General features: G+C 42.9%; 1 protein-coding gene across 2 annotated transcripts in view; it reads left to right on the top strand.

The window, feature by feature from the left end:
• The first annotated feature begins 42 nt into the window (after window positions 1–42).
• Window positions 43–22055, top strand: part of LOC139574527 (solute carrier family 4 member 11-like) — a 36779-nt gene continuing 14766 nt past the window's right edge. Inside the window, exons 1-7 of one of the 2 annotated variants that reach the window (XM_071399197.1) lie at window positions 43–124; window positions 15286–15336; window positions 16539–16643; window positions 20586–20641; window positions 20881–21100; window positions 21632–21713; window positions 21852–21975. In XM_071399197.1, the coding sequence (XP_071255298.1) occupies window positions 79–124; window positions 15286–15336; window positions 16539–16643; window positions 20586–20641; window positions 20881–21100; window positions 21632–21713; window positions 21852–21975 (684 nt within the window). In that variant the 5' untranslated portion in view covers window positions 43–78. Of the gene's footprint in view, window positions 125–10059; window positions 10200–15285; window positions 15337–16538; window positions 16644–20585; window positions 20642–20880; window positions 21101–21631; window positions 21714–21851; window positions 21976–22055 lie in introns of those variants that run through there. The other variant, XM_071399198.1, reaches the window with a different exon arrangement.

Here is a 22055-nt window from a genome sequence, read left to right as displayed (position 1 = left end):
GCATTTCTGGTCTGTGTCCAGCAACCTCTGACTCTGAAGGGACTGACAAAACGTCAAAACAACAACCTTGACGGTGAGATGAAGACTGAGAAGGAGCCGGGGGTCGCGAATAGTGTTTTGGAAGGTAAGAGAGAGTTGTGTATCTCACAGTCTACAACGACTTGATGATGGTTCAAGTACAATGATGATTAACACTATGAAACACTGAATATGGGTTATTTATGAAAGCTTGTTAATTGTCAGCAGTCAAGTAAGACATATGGACTGAGTTTGGAGTATTTTGATGAATGTTCAGGGGCGGACTGGGACATACTGTGTCTCAAAGCAAAATAAAATATCTTGGTTGTAAAATAGTTGCTATTGAGTTGAATATTGAGAAATGCAAATTATACCTACAGAAAGCTGAGGCCCTCCTTTCTTCGACAGGGACAAGGGGGCGAAGCTTCCAAAGCTGTGTTTTTCCTGTAATTGCATTTTGAAATGTTACATGATCGGAACACATTTTTCTTTCAAGTGCATGGATGGGGGAGGAGGCGAGGGCACAGGGGCAGGGCAGACACTTTCATTACAGGAATCCTGAGGATAATGCACTATACTGTTTGATCAAATCATGGTTTTAGCCTCCCAAAAAAGGAAGTTTTGAGTGAGGTGACAATGTAGAATGTGCTCTTTCAACGTTTACAGGCACCCCTTCCGATGACAGAGGCTCAGCAGGTCTCTTTACTGATTCTGTATTTGAGTTTGCATGACCTCAGCTCAGCTGGCCCATCTTGGCAGGGGGGCCGACCGTTGCCCACTGATCAGCTAAAGGCTCATTATAGTACAGTGGTTCCCAACCAGGGTACTAGGACCCCTGGGGGTACTTGGCCTATCCACAGGGGGTAGTTAAGAGACCATAGGCCTACTGGTAAAATGCACAAGGGGGCACTATAGCGTATTTCTGGCAGAGCAAAATTTAGTTGGTGGTACAGTAACCAAAAAAGGTTGGGAACCACTGGATTAGTATAATAGAAACATTGTGAAACAACAAAAAATAATTTTTATCTTAAAGGCTCAGTCACCTTTTTTCATTGTTTTATTTTTATATAAAATATATATTTTGGTTTGTTTGTGTCAACAACCCAAAAAATGGTCCAGCCCATCTGGCATTCATTTGCCAGAATTACCAGATGGCCAATTCACCTCTGTGAATGTTAATGGCAAAGGTAATTGTTAACCTTGTGTAGCGGTCTGGGGGGGGGCTGGCCAACAACTGACGAGACTGTGAAGTAACACAAGAGTAGACCAAAATGAACCTTTCTCCAGGGAAACGACCCAGGACTTTTATTCAGGGAAAGAAACAAGAGAATGCCCCACAGCGCTGGGTAACAATAAAACCAAACCAAAACCTAGCTCCACTTTAAGCCTTTCTACTCTACATGGGTCTTCCGGTCCCTCTCTGCTACTGGACAGCTAAGATGTTTACCGGCGTATCCAACAAAAGAGAACAGAGATCCAACAGACTTGCCCTTACTGGGGCCAGGTCTATGGCCAAGTAACATTCGGTAGGTTCCTGTCCAGTTGGTTTCGATTTCCCTCCCAGTATTGGAGGGCCCTGCATGTCAGCTCTTGCTGCTCCAGACAAAAAAACAGATCTGGCCAAAGCCAGGTTGAAACAGCCACCACCTAACCTCCAAGCTAATTATATTCAGGTGTGTGTAATTAGGCTCTTACCCTTCTGGGCCACCCTCTCTCCCAAGCAGGAATATACCGGCCTTCACACACCCACCCTCTCACTCCATCACACTTGGTTTGTACCTGGAAAATAAAACTTTATTTCCAAAACGTTATATTCACCAATTTTTTATAATTGCTTATGGGTACCTTCATGTGTGTGTGTAAAATATGACTGTTCTCAGATTTTTTATTCATAGATTGTATGTGTTTTTTTGCAAAACGCTATATATCCATTGTTTAGCTGGAATAGAATGTTCATATCCTGTATATTTGACTGTGATATGTGCTTGTCTATCCTAGCTATCATAAGATGAATGCACTTCTGGATAAGAGCATCTGCTAAATGACTAAAATGTAAATGTTTTATGTACCGATCGTAACGTTATGACTAGAACTACTGTTCCCTGAAGGAGGGAAAAGAGGTACAACATACTATTTCACACTTTCGGTTGAACGATCTACAATCATGCCTGACAAGGCAAATGAAATCTGCACCTCACTGGAAGCCCGCCTTCCACAGGTGATAAGCGTGAGGTTTGGATTCATTCCTTCAATTTAATACCGCTCTTCGCCAAGCCCAGGGGCTAAACAGGTGTTGTACCTCATTTCCCGTCTGTAAAGATCTACATCGCCCCCTGCCCAAAATGTCCCATACCTGAGAGAGCTTCCACTCCTGAGACAGAGGGTCCCACCTAGATAAAAGATCTGCATCCTCCAAAGCGAAAGCATGTGCGCACTGCTCCCCAGCAATAGGGAGCGAGCCAAGGTTAGGAGGGAGACAGTCTCTCCCCATCTGTTGATGTATGCCACCAGCCGGCCCAACAAAAACAGGGGGAAGCGCGTCAGCGCCAGAAACTCTGGGAAATCTGTCGTGATCACCTTGCGGGATACAACTCAGCCCATAGGAGCCCCCTGACAATAACAGAGGGTCCCACCACTGGGTCATAGCCCGTAGGCCTAACAGAGACACCTGACGTGATCGGCTAAGGCTGCAAGATGCGTCCAGGTGAGTGGCTAGCACAGTATCAACAATAGCCCCACGGGAATGACTTCCTCACAGAAGCCATCTTCCCCAGTAGGCATAGGCACTGGCATAAGCGCACAGTGTTACCCAGCCAAAATGTGGCTAAGCAAAGCCATAACCCGGACACCCTCCGTGGGGATAGAAAAGCGTGATACGCGAGTGAGTCTAGCTCGAGACCCAGAAACAGAATGCACTGAGCTGGAGTCAGACAGCTCTTTTTCTGGTTTCTTATGAAGCCTAGAGACTGAATATGGGGACAGTAGCATGGATGTGTGTAACACTGCTTGCCCCCTCGACTCCACCGCCACCAGCCAATCGCTGTAACAGCCGGCGGCTCGTGAGCATTCTGAGCATGTAGACTCTGAGGGACTTGCTGAGGGTCTAGAACACAATGCAAAGTCCCGCCCCTTTTCGTAACCAGGAATACCGGCTGTACAAGCAGTCCCGGATCTTCGACATAGCAACCACTTGGATTGCCTGCTTCTGGAGAAGGGGGGATATTTCCTCAAAACAGGCACTGACGCCTCATGAACAGTCGATGTGATGACGCTGCAGAAGTGTGGGGGACACACAACAAATTGTAGCCTGTACCCTGACATCACTGTTAGCATGATCCAGGGCGACACTGCGCATGCACCCCATTGGTCGGAGCAGACAGCGGGACTCCTGTGAAGTACCATCTGATGGAACGGGACGCCACCTTGTGGACTGGGAGAGATTGGTTCTTCTTTCATTTCAACCACTCTTGACAACCATGTGTCAGAGCATGGAGAAGGAACACTTTTCATAGAACTCACATACGGGAGACAACACTTTTAACACCCGTGAACACTGTGGAACTCAGTTGAAACAACTGTGTTTATGTGGCAAGGTTTGCCTAAAGTCCGGCCCACTCTTGGTACACGGGCTCTGGCGATCAGTGCCATACCCCGATTGGCCATGCCACTTGGGGGTACTGTTGTCACAACTAACCTCACTCAGTTTAGGTGGTAAGGTGCGTTCAGGTAACAAGATGGAACCCAGTGCTGGACATTAAAAATAGACCCAAAGAAAAACCTTTATTATGGAGGTTACCCTACCGACCAGTCATAGGTACTGGCGACAAAGAGCCTTGTAACCTAGCTGGGAATGGGACAGACAGCTCTGAAACATTTACCCTTTCTGTTGTAACAGACAGGGGCGATTTGTAATTGAATTGAATTCCCAGGAATGAAAAGCGTTGAACTGGAGACAGACAGCTTATTTGGGGGCTCATATAACCACAGAGACTGCGTGTGGGATAATAGGGTGGTCGTATCCAACTCTGCTCCTTTCCTCGACTCCGCTACCAACAACTAATCGCCTATAGAGCCCATAACCTGTACCACTAGACACCTCATAGGGACTAATGAGCTACAGGAATCCCAATAATGAGCCACCCATGGGGGAGGGGCGCCCCCTTGTGGACAGTGACCCAACTTGTCACTTTCACTCTGGGGAGAATGATATACCCCTTGAATTTTTTTAATATTTTTTTAATTTAACCTTTATTTAACTGTGAACCATGTGAAGATTGTGGAATGTGGGGTAACAGAGGGGGCAGCAATAAACATGGACAAGCTTCCAACATACGTTGTGCTTCCATGAGACTGTATAGCCTGCCTGAAGCCTGGCACCTTTACGGGCACAGGGGGCTCTGGCAATGGCTGACATAGTACCTTGTTTGCCAAACATGGGGGGCATTTTTGTCACAATTTCTTCTTCCGGAGGGGCGCACAGGTCACTAAGACCCGTGCCAAGGCCCCTTGCTCCAGGGTCACCCCAGCCAAGTGCTCGGGGGGCTGCTTCTTCATCGGAGGTGCATGCAAACCTTGTTTCCTTCACTGCCATAACGCTGGGGGAAATCTTGTACGTTTCACTTGCTGGAAGTTAAGCATGCTAGCTGACGTTAGTCAGCATAAGCTAGGCTATCTAGCCTCTTTGACCACAGTACGGTCCGTTTAGAATAACTTAACAACTTAAAGCTCTGTATACTAAACAGGAGAGCTACCCCAGCAACTCCACCATGGGGAGGGAGGAATAGCTAGTAATAGCTAGCTCACCTCGACCAGTTACCCTGGCAAGCACGCTATGCAGCCCTCGTTTAGCTAGTCTGGTCTCAAAAGTCCACTTAGGACCAGATCCATTCATCAAGAAGTCTGGGAAGAGAGGCAAGCTGTGCTTGACCGAGGTGGCAGGGGGTACCCACCAAACCTGGCCGCCCTCTGTCTTCAAGTAGACTCCCGTAACCAGCGACAGAGTGCACAGCCACCTCATGAAGACGGTTTGGTATGATTTGTGATTTTGCAGCGATTTAGTTTATATTTCACTCTTCTTGTCTCCGACTGTTTTCCCTATGATTGATTTAAGATCATTGAGTCCCTCCGTGTGTGTGCATATTTAGTTTCAAGTTTCTAGTTTCAATTAAATTGTTAACTGGATTGCTGATCTAACATGAGTTCAATCTGTACTTGACCATGCACCCAGTTAAAATAAAATAGCTTTATTTTTCCAGAGGGAATTTGGTTACACATTTATAGCTCCAGCTCAGTAAATTATTTCACAGTTTACATTTGTCCAGTGAGTTGTTATGATGACATGGCACAGGGGGGGGGGGCTTTCCTCTTTTGTTCTCTATTGCTCCTCTATTCTTCCTTAAGCGAGGGGGAGGCCGATAGTATCACAAAACCCCATTAGACCAACTCCTTGAATGGCCTACTCCTTGAGGTGTGCGGTTGTGTCTTAGGCGATACAGATTTAATTGAGCCCAAGGTTTGAATTTAGAGAGCATGCAGAAGCCATTTCAATTTGTTTATCTTTTTTTTTTCTATATTTGTATTGGACATATGAGGGCATATAATTTACAATTGTTGACATAAGTACAAATATATATATTTTGTTTATAGTTGTATTCCAGACAGTGTTTCTCCCAGTTTGTCTGTACTGTACTTGGAATTTGATTCATGTTTTACAGTAGCTATTGTGAGAAAAACTTTGTGTCCCTGCAATGAACCCGCTGACCATGCACCATGGTTCACAAACATCAATTAGCTATTAAAGCTGGAGGTGCAATATGTAACTTTCTGCGCGACCCGACCAAATTCACATAGAAATGTAAGTTATTGATCTGTCATTCTCATTGAAAGCAAGTCTAAGAGGTGGTAGATCTGTTCTATGTGTGCTATTTCTATGTTTCCTTTTCTTTATGTTTAGTTTTTGCGTCTTTTGCTTTGGGGTTTTGTACACTAGCTTCAAACAGCTGAAAATACAATATTTGTGGTTATTGAAAATATATTTCACAGTGGTTTAGATGGTACAATGATTATCTTGTCACATAAAATGAAATTAGGAGAACTATTAGAATTTTCACAACCAGGAAATGGCAAAGCGATTTCTGCATATTGCACGTTTAAAGAGCGTGTCACGATCGTTTGTAGACATGAACCAAGGCGCAGCGAATGTAGAGTTCCACATGCTTTATTAATAGTGAAACTTAACAAAACAAAACAATAAACGAACAAACCGTGACTACAGAAGTGCAATGTGCACTACTCAAAACATAAACAATATCCCATAACCCACAGGTGGGAAAAATGCTACTTAAGTATGATCCCCAATTAGAGACAACTATAGCCAGCTGTCTCTAATTGGGAATCATACCAAAACCCCAACATAGAAAAAACAACCTAGAACCCCACATAGAAAATATAAACTAGACTATCCCCCTAGTCAGGACGTGACAGAGCGACTGCCTTTAAAAAGCAAGGAACCCCTTAGGAAACAGCCTATGAGTCAGAAACAGTTATTCTAGTGTCAAAATTGAGTACATAGTGTAAATAGGATAATTTGATCATAAAGTCAATCTCTGCAAAAATGGAGTTTGGAACATCCATGTGTCACAACAGGTAAATTAAGGTTGGGTTTTGATTTGAAGATGTCCATTTTCCCACTAACATGGGCTGAACAGCTGCGGTCATTTCTATCTATCCAATAGCATAGACAGAGTTCAGTGGCTCTTTAAGGCTCCTGCACAGAGCCTTTGTACATGTGACTCTGCAACTACTACTGTAAACAGTATCATTTTCACTGGATGTTAGCAAATAGTGTCATGTATATGTTTTAATTGATGTGTTTGAGCTGAACTTGGACCTAGCGGTATCCTATTTTGGGTGAGGTTATATGAAGGTAACATTTAATATCCATACAGTCATGCCAGATATGAGCAGAGAAGCCTTTTTAATTGGAGTCATGAACAGCCAATTAGCTGGTTAAGATCACGACAGATCAGTTACACACTCTAGTAAGGCTGTTCCCTATTGGTCCACAAGATGGTGCTGTGTTGATGTGATTGGGAACTCTGCCTCCCTTTCTCTCCTTCACCTTATGCTAGGCACACAGTCAGACTCCACAGCTCAGCTGCATATGGGTGTCGGATAAAATTGCCTCTATAGCCTGATCTTGGGTGAGTTTAGCATTTTCCCCACTAATGGTTAGTGTTAGGATTGGGGGAGGGGAGCCTGTATGAAAGCCTATGTTTTAGTCGATTACTCTGACTGGGAGTGGTATGTTACCCATTTATCCAAACTGCCTAAGGCTGAATGCTCAAGTGTATGTCAACAAAAATTGGAGGGTGCAAAATTCTCTATGCCCTGAGGTCTTGTGTAAATCAACTGTCCGTCATACAGTCCTACATTTGAATGATCTCCCACATGAAAAAATACTCCAGTTTACTATAGAATACTACAGTACTTACTACAGAATTATATAGTAAACTGTAGTATACTGTAGAATAATATAATACACACTGTAGTATCCCTCAACCATGTGTAGTAATTTCTATATAATGTTGTAGTAAACTGTACTGTAGATACTAATAGTAAATACTACAGTATTATCCGCAAAAAAAGCACTGTAGTAAATATTACAGTAATATCTGCAAAAACACTACAGTCTGCAAAAACACACTGCTTTAACTATAGTAAATACTACAGTATTTAATTTGTATATGGTATTCCCATTCCCCTCACAATTTGTGCCACCCGTAAGCGAGAAACCTACAGCAACCTTGACACGTAAAACACTTCAAGAGATTCAGAGATCTTTATCTTTAACTATATTTTGAGGGGTTTTCATTATTCGCTCTTCTATAAATCCGTAAACTTCATGTATATCCTGCAGCATCTTGTCTTCTCAAGCTCAGACAGCTTGTATAGTTCAGAGCTATCGTTGTAAGGTGCTGCTCCGACCCCTGGCTTTAGCCTCAGGCTACATCACACTTGGCAACGGAAACCAGCAATGAAACCACATGCACAGAGGTAACACAGTGCCTTTCCCACCTTATTACGATGGCTATAGCATCTCAGCGAGAGGCTTTACTATCTAGACTTGTTTGGCATCTGTCTATTAACACACATGCTATCTTTGTACTATCTGAAATTAAAGTTTACTGTGAGCCTACGGTGTGTTGCGGAACTGCCTTTGATGTCAATTTAAACCGTTTTACAAGGTTTGTAACCTTTGCAGAAATAACAAGCAGGTACGACAGTTGTAATTACATCCCGATAGGAGGAATTCAATGGAAGGTATCCATGGAAATATAACACAGGGTCATCCAAACAGAGCAGACCTCTTTTAAAAATATGAGCATAAAATCACAAAGCTCATTATTTGGTTGGGAAACTATTTTGAAGTCCCCCATCCTTTTATGTTTTCCCTCTGAAACTATTTTCTGAGAATATTTTACCGTATCAAATTCAGAGTAAAAAGGAATTAAGGATATGCAAATCTGACTCCAAAATATATTTTTCATCTTGGACAAACCACAGGAGGAGGAGGAATTATAACCAACCAGCCAACAGAATAGGGTAATTCAATATTATGCTATTTGGTAATCTGTAAGACACATGCATCCAAAGCACCTACAGTAAAAACATGAGGCTCTGCAGATATTCTGATGCGTCTTTAGACAAATTCAGACTATGGCGTAAATCCTTTCATTGCTTCATTTATTTATTTTTCTATCAAGGTTAGTTTTCTAGGCCCCAGCCAGTAGATATGGTCTCAAGGCCCAAAACGGTTTCTATGTCTTCAATCGTACACAGTGTTACAACAACAACCTTCCACTCCCTGATGAGTAAGCCTATTCAGGCCATACCCTGCATGGAGATTTGAAATAAACCCATTCCAACAAATTAAAACTGCAGTAGTGGAATGCATATTGTCTTTTATTTTCCTATGTTTATACAAGATGATGTTCTAGGACATATTGAACAACAACAACATCTGTATCAGGTGTACAAAGTTGCATGTCACATTTAATCTTTTTTGTATTTGATCCTAATCCATTTATACCAATAATCCATTTTATTTATAGAGCGCTTTTCATTTACAGGCAGACTCTCAATGCTCTTACCAGGTTCAAAGTGATATGATAGTAATAGGAGATAGAATAAATCTCATGTCTATCTTCTTATAGTCCATACATGCTAAGATCAATATGTATTCGTTTGACAAATCATAGCTACCCTGCTCTGGCTGACGGCGAAGTTGGCTCAAAACAAAAGTGACATGGGTTAAGCATGTGGAGTAATGAGTAGTATTGAGTGTTTTCACATGCAAAAGTGATTGCTTTTTTTTTTTTTTATACCCTACCTTCCCCCTTTACCCTACCTTTATGAAAATGTATGTTATATGGAAAAGGTGTTGTATGTTTTAAACAATGCATTATGCTGCCTTGTTGACGACATGACAGAGTGACGCAGATTACGATATGATTAAAGAAGGGTGCTCCTCCCTCACAGCTTTTGTCCGTTCACGTCACGAGCCAAAGACCGGCGAACAGTGGTTCAGCGTAATCGAACTCCCTTCATGTTACAACTGCAGATTCTAGCTTTAAAGTGATAGTTTATTTTATCTTATTTTCCTCCAAAATTGTTAGCTGGTTAATTACCGATCTCTTGAATCGCTTGGCTGCTATTTTTGGATGTAGCAATGCTAGTGGAAACAAAATGCATAAATTAGTGCTTTGGAAGACACAAAAATATAATGCAACATCCCTTTAACTTCCAAGCATTCATTATTCGTTGTCCCAGAAATCCATTTTGATTGAATAGGCACCTTTCATGAGTGAAGGCCATACAGACATTGAAATTAACCAGGTTTACCAAATATAAAAAAAAGTGGGCATGTTACTATTTGTACATGAAAGATAGACACAAGGACCCAGCAGTTGACAACCCCCCCCCCTTCCCCATGTGCTAGGGGAGGTACTGATATCCTCCCTTCCTGAGTGTGAACTCCAGTGAGCACTGTGGGCATAGGGAGTATAGTTGAAGTGATCCCACTAGAACTTCTGAGGATGATGGGTTGACCTGGGAGGGTCTCTCACCTGAAAACTTGGAAATTATGGAAGCCATAAAGGTCCTTCATTTTGTGCCATCTGGTAAGTCAGTTTGCCCAGGATTGGAGGGTTTCCCTGCTGTGCAACCCGAGAACCCTTGTGCCAGACATGTGCAAGCGTGTGCCATTTGCCTTCCAGACTTTACACCTGACAACCCGGAGGGAAGTGTTGTATGTTTAGTGATTAAGTTGAATTTTAGGGTAGCACTGTCCTTTTACACTTCAACAAGACTTGCCTTGATTTTTGTATAGTTTTACATGTATAATGTGTGAGTGAGTATTGTTTTTAAATGAATCTGTGGCATTGTCTACGTGTGCTTACAACTTGTTACAACTGGTTACTGTATGAATCAAGTTTGATATTTTTCCACCAGCATCTTGATATTGAAACCATTCATGCTAAATGAGATGCCTTTATTGGCCAGGACAGCTGGAAATTTCAAAAGCAAATGGTGTGGGTCAATATTTACAATATGACTGTAAATGGAACCCTGGCTGTGCCATGGGAAGTACAGCTGCACCCGTTAACTATCATTCTGAAGTGAGCTGACACATTTTATCTGGTTGCCCATGGGTGAACATAACAAGGATATCATCTGATGCGTATTTGACCGTTTCTGATATGACTCGGGTTGTTTGCTTGGTGACTGACTCTTTGTCTGAGGCGCAGGACTGTTTGCCTGAGGTGAATAGTATTATGGGTTTTCTTAGGGCAGAAGATGTGCCTCTGTAACAGTCGTCCTCCCGAACACCAAGATAACCTCCTACTTATTCCTACATATAGGCTACATACAACCACAACGTCCACACCTTTTTTGTATTCGGCGCATGTGACTAATAAAATTAGATTTCATTTCATTTGAACTACAACGTCTTACAAACTCAAGTCCTTCACCACACAAACTTCTCACTGTACAAACAATGTAGACGGCTGCATGCCACCAACCAATCAGTTACAGTATGCAGGGCACTATATATGAATAGCACAACAGGGCAGTTATGAATAGCACAGCCTTTTCCTAAAAATATGTATGACACAGGTAGCTCAGACAATCTCTGTAGTGATCATTGGGGCATCCACCCCTTTCCACTTCCTGTATTGGCTCTTCTGTGGTCTTCATGGGTTAATCTGCTCTGGTTGAATTGTCTCAGGCAAGGGATTAAGTAAGATTATCCAGTAGAAAAAAGCCAAATGTTCTAATCTGGTAAATTTCAAGGTTTCCACTCGTTGAATGTATTATTAGACCTGGGATGGTTTGTTGAGACTTATTTAATAATACAAATATCATGACCATACGGAATTATTTAATAAGGCACTTCATGGAGAGGATAAGACGCTCTTCCCTGTGGTCTTACTTTGAACCAGCATGTTCAGGCTTGAGATAGAATTTTATTTAATCCACTTAAAAACTGAAGATAATTAGCTCGATTTTCTCTTCGTTACATTTTTTGCCTCCAAAAGGATTATCCCTCATTGCCACACAGAATTGGTGTCAAGGAGAAGCAACTGTTTGAAGTTGTCTTTTAGTATTCATGTATTGGCACCAAGCTAGAACTTGGTATACTTTGACTGATTTCCTTGTTTTTCTACGGCATGTGTGTGCATATCTGTAATGTCAACACAGCTGCAGGGTAGGGCTTCAGTGCCTTGAAACAACGGGAGAGCACAATGGCAGTAGGTGGCATCTGAGATTCTGATGCCAGAAACCCACAATCATACACTATTGGTTCGGTTATCTTTACGGAGACAAACCTATTGTGCACCTTGACGAGGTAATCACTTCACCTGGCATGCAAAAGCACTCTCACTGGTGTAAGGTATTGTGGTAGAAAGAGCTGTATGTCTTGCTTTCACACTGGCGTAGTGACATGGTCTACAGTACACAACACAACACAACCTGCCGTTAATGTTATTACACCCTGTACCTGTGAGGCAGTAGGACTATTTTTCTGCCGGTTGCTTTTCATGTTTACGGTAGTCCTGCATTTTTTGTTCATTCATTTAATTTCTCATCCACATAAATTATGCAATATGGGGAGGCTGTATTTCAGAAGGGGAGATAATCATTTGATTTAGCAAAATGTATCCCATTCTTCCAGAGGGGTTATGACCTTGATAATATTTATCCCAAAGGGGGTAAAAGATACCGCTCAAACAGAAAAAAGAATTCATAACATTTCCCACTTTTTGCAACTAGCTGAATGTACTATTTGAAAAGACTTAACTAGGACAAGGCTATTCTGTTTCTAAACTCCCAAGGCCAGTTGCCTTAAGCTGATAGCCTTTTCCCTAAACAACGATAGTGAGGCTTTCTTAGCCACGCCCCAGGTATGAACCTAGCTTCTTGTCCTTATTGAAGGTAATAACTTTTCCTCAAACCACAAATATTCCCTCATTAGCTGTCATTCGTAGAGCTGAAACCATACCATTAACCGTACAGTTTACCATACCGTTAACCCTACCGTTTACCATACAGTTTACCATACTGTGTACCTCAAAGAGAACATAGGAATGATATGTTAGCATACCATAGAAGGCAAGACAAACCAAACAGCATCATTAGAACAGAAATATAAAAGGAGATAAATAGAATTTCCCTCCAGCAGTTGTTCTGAAGACATGTTAGCTCAGACCCCACATGGCTTTCTGGAAACAAGACAGCCATTTTAATGAAAAACATGGTGGGAATATCAAACCGTCAAATTTAAAACTCTATTTCTAGTCCAAGAATCTGCCTCAGAGTGCAATATGACTGCAAAATAGATCATGTGGTCAATTAAAAGCAGATTGAATAAAAACAAAATAAAACAATTTCACCTTCCAAAGCAAACAGGAAGATACACATTTTAGCAACTGAATACAACCAGGAGCAGGACAGTGGAAGGAAACTATTTTGGGGATTGATTTCGATGGCCAAGTTGCCATGCGGCCAGCAGCAGGACAGTATATCTCTGTCAACACCACGAGACAGCGTCCTCAGGAAGTCAGACAGCCTTCTAAACAGGACATCCACAAGCACATGAAGAAGCCCTGGGGAGGAGACATGCTGTAGTGGAGGGAGGTGTACAGTAGGCTTCAATTGGTACTACATTTTACATGTCTTGGTAAGACTTTACCAGCCCACAGGGATCATCCTTTACTGCATGTGTACACCTTACTGTTACATCTGTTTACGTAGGAAACGTCTACAACGGTCTTAATGGCTGTTATTTAGTCAGTGTCTTTCTGAGATGACAATAACACACTGTAAGGGATCATACATCCGTATGAGGAAGTATTTCAGGGCGTTATGACCACTTCATAATGCATTATGCATAATGCATTTGATTTAATTTACGTTTATTTAATGTATTTTTGTTTTTAATTCCAGCCCCCATCGCCGGGAGGCCTTTTGCCTTTTGGTAGGCCGTCATTGTAAATAAGAATTTGTTCTTAACTGACTTGCCTAGTTAAATAAAGGTTAAATTAAATAAAAAATAAAAAATAATTATAATTATATCTATAGATGTTCATGACCTAAAATATACACTATTGACAGAAGACTTCAACTTGCCAAGTGGTCGTCTATATAACACACAAAAAAGGCTGCCATTAAATATCATAGGGTCTCCTCACACATTGCTCAGACAGTCACATAAGGGCCCTGTTACGTAAGGTCCTCAGTCAGTTGATGAGGTGAAACCCTGTGAAATGGGAGAGGCATGAGAATCTTCGCTCTAATCACCATAGAGATACAGTATACTGGAGCCAAGGAAATAGAATTCATTGAACGGACACTCCCATTCAAGTCGATGTGCTGTGGTCTGAATTTTTTTCTCTCTTCTAGTCGTTTTATTTCTATGGTAGAAAGGCTGTGAGGCTACTCTCTCCCAGTACCTTGCTAGGAACAGGACTGTCTCTATGAGATACCTGACTACACACACAAACATTTCCTCATGCCCTTCAAACACCATCTGGGGTTGGGGTCAGGTTCACGGTAACTTAACTGAATTCATGTGTTTCTTTTGGGGATCAAATGTCTTGACACTTTCAATGATATAAATTAGAGACATATGAGAAGACACCTCCTCCAACTTCTTATAGCGCTCTGGCATTCTACAAAATACAATATTACTCCTTACAGACGCATACATAAAACTATAAATTCATAGGAAATAAAAACCTTCCAGATTAAATGGAATTGACTTCAACCATGTTAGTAATGCCATTTGCAATGCTATGACTTTATAAACAACTTGCTGCTGTATTTCTGTCAGGCATTTCAGTGCTACGAGCCTGCCGGTGGATTTGAAAGCTAACGAACGTCATTTATTGTTGTCGCCTGCATTCTGTGAGCTGTTTTTGAAGGCATGATAATGCCAGGAACATGGGGTTCACTCTGTGTCAGCTCTGTGTCAGATCCACTCTCTGTCAGATCCATTTTCACTGAGACCTGGGGACATTCTCTACTACACCCTTAACCTTTCACTTTGCACTGTATGGTGCCAGGTTCCACTATGTCCTAGTAACACGTAGAGGACAGGATATCCCATGTGGAAATAACAAAGTCGTTTACATACAGTATAAAGAGAAGGGACATCATGACGCTTGCTGATGCATCTCACCAAGCATAGCCAATACAGGTGAAGGATCTTAATTTAAGCCAGTTTGCTACAACAGGAAAATAATCCTGCAGCAAAAGGAAATGTGAATTATTAGGTGGATTATAATTAATGGACATTTTTGTATGGGTTGGTACATTTTTCTTAAGGGAAAATCAGGTCTGAAATTTCTAAGTGCAAATGACAAACTTCAGAAGCTTTTTAAACCTCAACTACACTACACGTTTTATATTTCCAGCATTGCAGGAAAGTTCTCCTTCAACAGGGTGATCAAATGAAGATCCTACATCTGTATACTGTAAGGCCTATGCTATCTATGTTGTACAGCCAGAGTACAAATATGTCATGAGTAATTAAACATTTACAACATTGATTTGTTCAGTCTCTCGGTACACATTATAGCTGGCTTGACTGATTGTTTTATCGATTCAAGTGAAAACTTCGAAAACACTCTTTGACATTGCAGAACTCAGACTTTCCCGTTTCCTCTTTTTTAATTCCCATATTTCTCTCTCTTTTCCCCACAGAGGCTCCATCATCTGGGAGGTCAAAGAATGGATATGTTTTCCAGGAGATGGGTGAGTATGGAACAGCGTTTCATTGTTGACTTTTATCCCTTTGCTCAGCGGTGCTCTCGTCTGCTGTGGTCTCTATCACATCATAGGATGATAGATAGGATGTGATATGGCATTATATCACATCATAGGATGATAGATAGGATGTGACATGTCATTATATTACATGATAGAATGATAGATAGGATGTGACATGGCATTATATCACATCATAGGATGATAGATAGGATGTGACATGGCATTATATTACATCATAGGATGATAGATAGGATGTGACATTGCATTATATCACGTCATAGGATAATATATAGGATGTGACATGACATTATATCACATGATGTGATGAGATACTTCATATTTGTTTGACAAAATGTATCAATTTTGAATAGGTACCGACCAGTGGTAAGACATACTGTAGATCACTCTGGGCAAAGCTAATATGCACTGATTGCAGTGGTTATTTATGATAATGTTTCATTTCATGCACCAATGAGCACCGTCAGGCCTTTAGCGGTAGTAACAAAGAAAACGAACTAGTAAATAACTAGGTAGATGACAAATGAGCCGATGCCATGGAGGAATACTCATATATCACATGTGTGCAAAGTTATAGCTCAGCCAAGCTAATTACCAGATCAAGCTGCATTGTTGTTTATGGATACAGTCTTCGTGCCCTCTTTCTCCCTCATAAAACATGCATGAATCTACAACACATATTTCTCTTCAATACGATGAAAATTTACGAGGGGACGTCTATTGTTATATTGTGCCATTTCTGGTTTTAGGGGGATTCTTTTATAGGGCCTCAATGTTCTGTACTGTGTGTTCTATAACAGATGGTAATACAGCCAGAGGGCAGACCAATAGCTTCATACTCTAAATACTGTTGACCTTGTCTAATACCTTAACCTTGAGACCAAAACAGGGTTTTCGTCTTGACTGAATCAATCGATATTGTAGTAGCTACATCCATTAGGCTAACACTATGCATTTTCTGCAGGTTTGTCTTTGGAGGGCAAGGTTCTGGGAGTATAACTGTACTTTTCCATCATTCATATATGAATGTACCATAACATCAAGCAAGGCACTACAGTGAAGTAAACTAGCCTATTCAGAGATTGAAGGACCTGCATGGTAATTTATGACATTGGAGAGGGTATCCTAATCCCTGACCTCTGACCTTTGCTGTGTTGTTGTGTCTGCAGAGTTGCGAGATGTGGAGCGGGAGGAATGTGTTGAGGGCAAAGTGGGGAACCATGACAATACACCTAAGGACCACTATGACACTAAGATCCAAACAGGGATTTCAGGTCAGTGTGTGTGTGTGTGTGTGTGTGTGTGTGTGTGTGTGTGTGTGTGTGTGTGTGTGTGTGTGTGTGTGTGTGTGTGTGTGTCAAATCAAATCAAATCAAATTTATTAGTCACATACACATGGTTAGCAGATGTTAATGCGAGTGTAGCGAAATGCTTGTGCTTCTAGTTCCGACAATGCAGTAATAACAACAAGTAATCTAACCTAACAATTCCGCAACTACTACCTTATACACGCAAGTGTAAAGGGATAAAGAATATGTACATAAAGATATATGAATGAGTGATGGTACAGACGGCATAGGCAAGGTGCAGTAGATGGTATAGAGTACGGTATATACCTATGAGATGAGTACTGTAGGGTATGTAAACATAAAGTGGCATAGTTTAAAGTGGCTAGTGGTCCATGTATTACATAAGATGGCAAGATGCAGTAGATGATATAGAGTACAGTATATACATATACATAAGAGATGTGTAATGTAGGGTATGTAAACATTATATTAGGTGGCATTGTTTAAAGTGGCTGGTGGTACATTTTTACATAATTTCCATCAATTCCCATTTTTAAGGTGGCTGGAGCTGAGTCAGTTTGTTGGCAGCGGCCGCTAAATGTTAGTGGTGGCTGTTTAACAGTCTGATGGCCTTGAGATAGAAGCTGTTTTTCAGTCTCTCGGTCCCTGCTTGGATGCACCTGTACTGACCTCGCCTTCTGGATGATAGCGGGGTGAACAGGTAGTGGCTTGGGTGGTTGTTGTCCTTGATGATCTTTATGGCCTTCCTGTGACATCGGGTGGTGTAGGTGTCCTGGAGGGCAGGTAGTTTGCCCCGGGTGATGCGTTCTGCCGACCTCACTACCCTCTGGAGAGCCTTACGGTTGTGTGCGGAGCAGTTGCCGTACCAGGCGGTGATACAGCCCGACAGGATGCTCTCGATTGTGCATCTGTAGAAGTTTGTGAGTGCTTTTGGTGACAAGCCGAATTTCTTCAGCCTCCTGAGGTTGAAGAGGCGCTGCTGCGCCTTCTTCACAACGCTGTCTGTGTGGGTGGACCAATTCAGTTTGTCCGTGATGTGTACACCGAGGAACTTAAAACTTTCCACCTTCTCCACTACTGACCCGTCGATGTGGATAGGGGGGAGCTCCCTCTGCTGTTTCCTGAAGTCCACAATCATCTCCTTTGTTTTGTTGACGTTGAGTGTGAGGTTATTTTCCTGACACCACACTCCGAGGGCCCTCACCTCCTCCCTGTAGGCCGTCTCGTCGTTGTTGGTAATCAAGCCTACCACTGTAGTGTCGTCCGCAAACTTGATGATTGAGTTGGAGGCGTGCATGGCCACGCAGTCGTGGGTGAACAGGGAGTACAGGAGAGGGCTCAGAACGCACCCTTGTGGGGCCCCAGTGTTGAGGATCAGCGGGGTGGAGATGTTGTTACCTACCCTCACCACCTGGGGGCGGCCCGTCAGGAAGTCCAGGACCCAGTTGCACAGGGCGGGGTCGAGGCCCAGGGTCTCGAGCTTGATGACGAGTTTGGAGGGTACTATGGTGTTAAATGCTGAGCTGTAGTCGATGAACAGCATTCTCACATAGGTATTCCTCTTGTCCAGATGGGTTAGGGCAGTGTGCAGTGTGGTTGCGATTGCGTCGTCTGTGGACCTATTGGGTCGGTAAGCAAATTGGAGTGGGTCTAGGGTGTCCGGTAGGGTGGAGGTGATATGGTCCTTGACTAGTCTCTCAAAGCACTTCATGATGACGGAAGTGAGTGCTACGGGGCGGTAGTCGTTTAGCTCAGTTACCTTAGCTTTCTTGGGAACAGGAACAATGGTGGCCCTCTTGAAGCATGTGGGAACAGCAGACTGGGCTAAGGATTGATTGAATATGTCCGTAAACACACCAGCCAGCTGGTCTGCGCATGCTCTGAGGACGCGGCTGGGAATGCCGTCTGGGCCTGCAGCCTTGCGAGGGTTAACACGTTTAAATGTTTTACTCACCTCGGCTGCAGTGAAGGAGAGCCCGCAGGTTTTGGTAGTGGGCCGTGTCAGTGGCACTGTATTATCCTCAAAGCGGGCAAAAAAGGTATTTAGCCTGTCTGGGAGCAAGACATCCTGATCCGCGACGGGGCTGCTTTTCTTTTTGTAATCCGTGATAGACTGTAGACCCTGCCACATACCCCTTGTGTCTGAGCTGTTGAATTGCGATTCAATTTTGTCTCTGTACTGGGACTTAGCCTGTTTGATAGCCTTGCGGAGAGAATAGCTACACTGTGTGTATTCGGTCATGTTTCCGGTCACCTTGCCCTGGTTAAAAGCAGTGGTTCGCGCTTTCAGTTTCACGCGAATGCTGCCGTTAATCCACGGTTTCTGGTTTGGGAATGTTTTAATCGTTGCTCTGGGTACGACATCGTCAATGCACTTCCTAATGAACTCGCTCACCGAATCTGCATATTCATCATTGTTGTTGTTGGACGCCGTGCGGAACATATTCCAATCCGCGTGATCAAAGCAGTCTTGAAGCGTGGATTCAGATTGGTCGGACCAGCGTTGAACAGACCTGAGCGCGGGAGCTTGTAGTTTTAATTTCTGTTTGTAGGCTGGAATCAACAAAATGGAGTCGTGGTCAGCTTTTCCGAAAGGAGGGCGGGGGAGGGCCTTATATGCGTCGCGGAAGTTAGTATAACAATGGTCCAGAGTTCTGCCAGCCCTGGTCGGACAATCGATGTGCTGATAGAATTTAGGGAGTTTTGTTTTTAGATTAGCCTTGTTAAAATCCCCAGCTACGATGAATGCAGCCTCAGGGTGTGTGGTTTCCAGTTTACAGAGAGTCAGATAGAGTTCGTTCAGGGCCATCGATGTGTCTGCTTGGGGGGGAATATATACGGCTGTGATTATGACCGAAGTGAATTCCCTTGGTAGATAATGCGGTCTACATTTGATTGTGAGGAGTTCTAGATCAGGTGAACAGAATGACTTTAGTTCCTGAGTGTTGTTATGATGTATGTTTCCTGAGTGTTGTTATGATGTATGTTTCTGTCTGTTGAAAGATGTATGTTTCTGTCTGCGCGATGCGTGAAGAAACCAGCTGGCTGCACCGACTCCGTTAGCGTCTTTTCAGTTAGCCATGTTTCCGTGAAGCAGAGCACGTTGCAATCCCTGATGTCTCTCTCGAATGTTACCCGTGCTCGGATTTCATCGACCTTATTCTCAAGAGACTGGACATTGGCGAGTAGTATGCTAGGGAGTGGAGCGCGATGTGCTCGTCTCCGAAGCCTGACCAGGAGACCGCTACGTTTGCCCCTTTTTCGGCGTCGTGTAGCTTCGCCGGCTGGGATCAGGTCCATTGTATTGGGTGGAAGGCAAGACACTGGATCCGTTTCGGGAAAGTCATATTCCTGGTAGGAAGGGTGGTTAGTTGACGTTAATCGTATATTCAGTAGTTCCTCCCGGCTGTATGTAATGAAACTTAAGATCACCCGGGGTACCAATGTAAGAAATAACACATAGAAAAACAAAATACTGCATATTTTCCAAGGAACGCGAAGCGAGGCAGCCATCCTGTTCGGCGCCGGAAGTCCGAACAGGACTTGTATGTGTGTGTGTGTGTGTGTGTGTGTGTGTGTGTGTGTGTGTGTGTGTGTGTGTGTGTGTGTGTGTGTGTGTGCATCATTCTAATCAATGAAATAGTATTTACCAAGGGCTGCCAAAAACTACTATTCTCTGTCTAGCTTCCATATTTTGACATTTTGTTACAGTAATGAGGTACTAGTCAGTGCCAAGACTTCCTCAGAAGTCAAGGAAATAAACAGTCTGTCATTGTGTGTCCTTCTACTATTCCACCTGCTGTCAGAACTGACTATTTATAAATATGGAGAAACAGATCTCTTGAGAGCTATGTGCCTATGTGGTCTGTTGAAAACGATGCCGACTTAAAAACCTTTCATCTGTAGTTCCAGATGACTCTGGGGATGACCCTGGGGTTGGGCTCCTGAACACATCAAGAAAAGTAAGCTACTCTTTTACAACACTCTCAGTACAGCTCTAATATTAGCTAAGGGAACTTGAGAAGTGAATCCCAGTGGAATTATGACATATTTGAAATCAAACTTTCACCCAGACCGAGTACTAACTTCAATGGGATGTTTGCATGAGAAAGTTTGAGTTACGCATAGTGTATCTGTATGGTGTTGGAACCATTTACAAGTCTACTCCTACCAACATCTTCCCTGGCCTTGTCTCCACTAGTATGTGAAGCCGATGAACTTCCAGGAGGAAGTGCGTGGCCACCGGGACCTAGATGGCTTCCTGGCCCAGGCCAGTATCCTATTGGATGATAAGGCAACCACTCTAGACGAGGTGCTAAGGTGCATGCTGACCCATGTAACGGAAGACGGCCACGGGAGCTGTGACATGGACGAGGTCATGAACACTGTGTTCACAGACACAGGAGGAGATGAGGACAATGGTGTGCATCAGGGAATAAAATGCAAAGTGCAGTTTGCAAATGGCAATTGCTGGAAGAAGCCAATGTAGTTCTAAAATGAGGAGGTTGATAGAATCTCGTTTCTTATGATTATCAGTAAAATGTCTGTATGTAAAAATGATAGATTACTACGTATAACTTTGTCAGACTATAAATGACCAACCACCCAGCTTTGGAATAGTTAGGTCAATTTCCCTGCTCTTGAGAGGAGCTGGCTACTGTGCCCGGAGACTTCCAGCAATTGTGCTAAGCTAACAATAAGCTAACATCAATTATCTTTAAACTCCACGTACAGACATAAAAATTATATCTGACTCTGGGTAAGTAGAATCCTCAAAATCTTGCAGTATCCCTTGAAGCACATAAGGCATTGGTGATAAATGTGATGGAATATTATATCAAGGTATGCCTAATATCTCAGTGAAAACATTTATCATGATTTAGCTTTGTTTTTCAATGTACTAGAAAAAGATACACTCGTTGATATTAGTACCCCGTGTTTGCTCTACCCAGTGCAATTGTTGTCCGAGACCATTCAGGGTGTGACTGCTTCTGCCACTGGAGTCCGCTACCAGCAGTCCTGGCTCTGTGTCCTGTGAGTAACAGCTGACATACTGTATTATCGGTCATTACTTGTTATTACTTTACGTAAGTAATGTTTCCAACACAGTAAAACCTCTGAGTAGGGACAAGAGGTTTGACTGAATTTGTCTGTCTGTGTCCGTCTGTCCAGATGCAATGTGAAGAGCCTCCAGAGACGCCACGTCTGCATCGCCCGTCTGGAGAGACCACAGAACTGGGGAGCAAACTGTTGTGAGGCTCGATATGTCATCCTCATTCTCTCCCCACCTAGGACGGTAATGCTCCATTTGACCTATCTACAATTTAACAAGCAGAACATGATATTACGCTAATACCAATATGTCTGTGGCAATAT

The sequence above is a fragment of the Salvelinus alpinus genome, chromosome 4 (assembly GCF_045679555.1).
Source record: "Salvelinus alpinus chromosome 4, SLU_Salpinus.1, whole genome shotgun sequence".
In the NCBI taxonomy this organism is placed as follows: domain Eukaryota; kingdom Metazoa; phylum Chordata; class Actinopteri; order Salmoniformes; family Salmonidae; genus Salvelinus; species Salvelinus alpinus.
The sequence above is the reverse complement of the archived record's forward strand: the minus strand, read 5'-3'. Positions and strand labels throughout refer to the sequence as shown.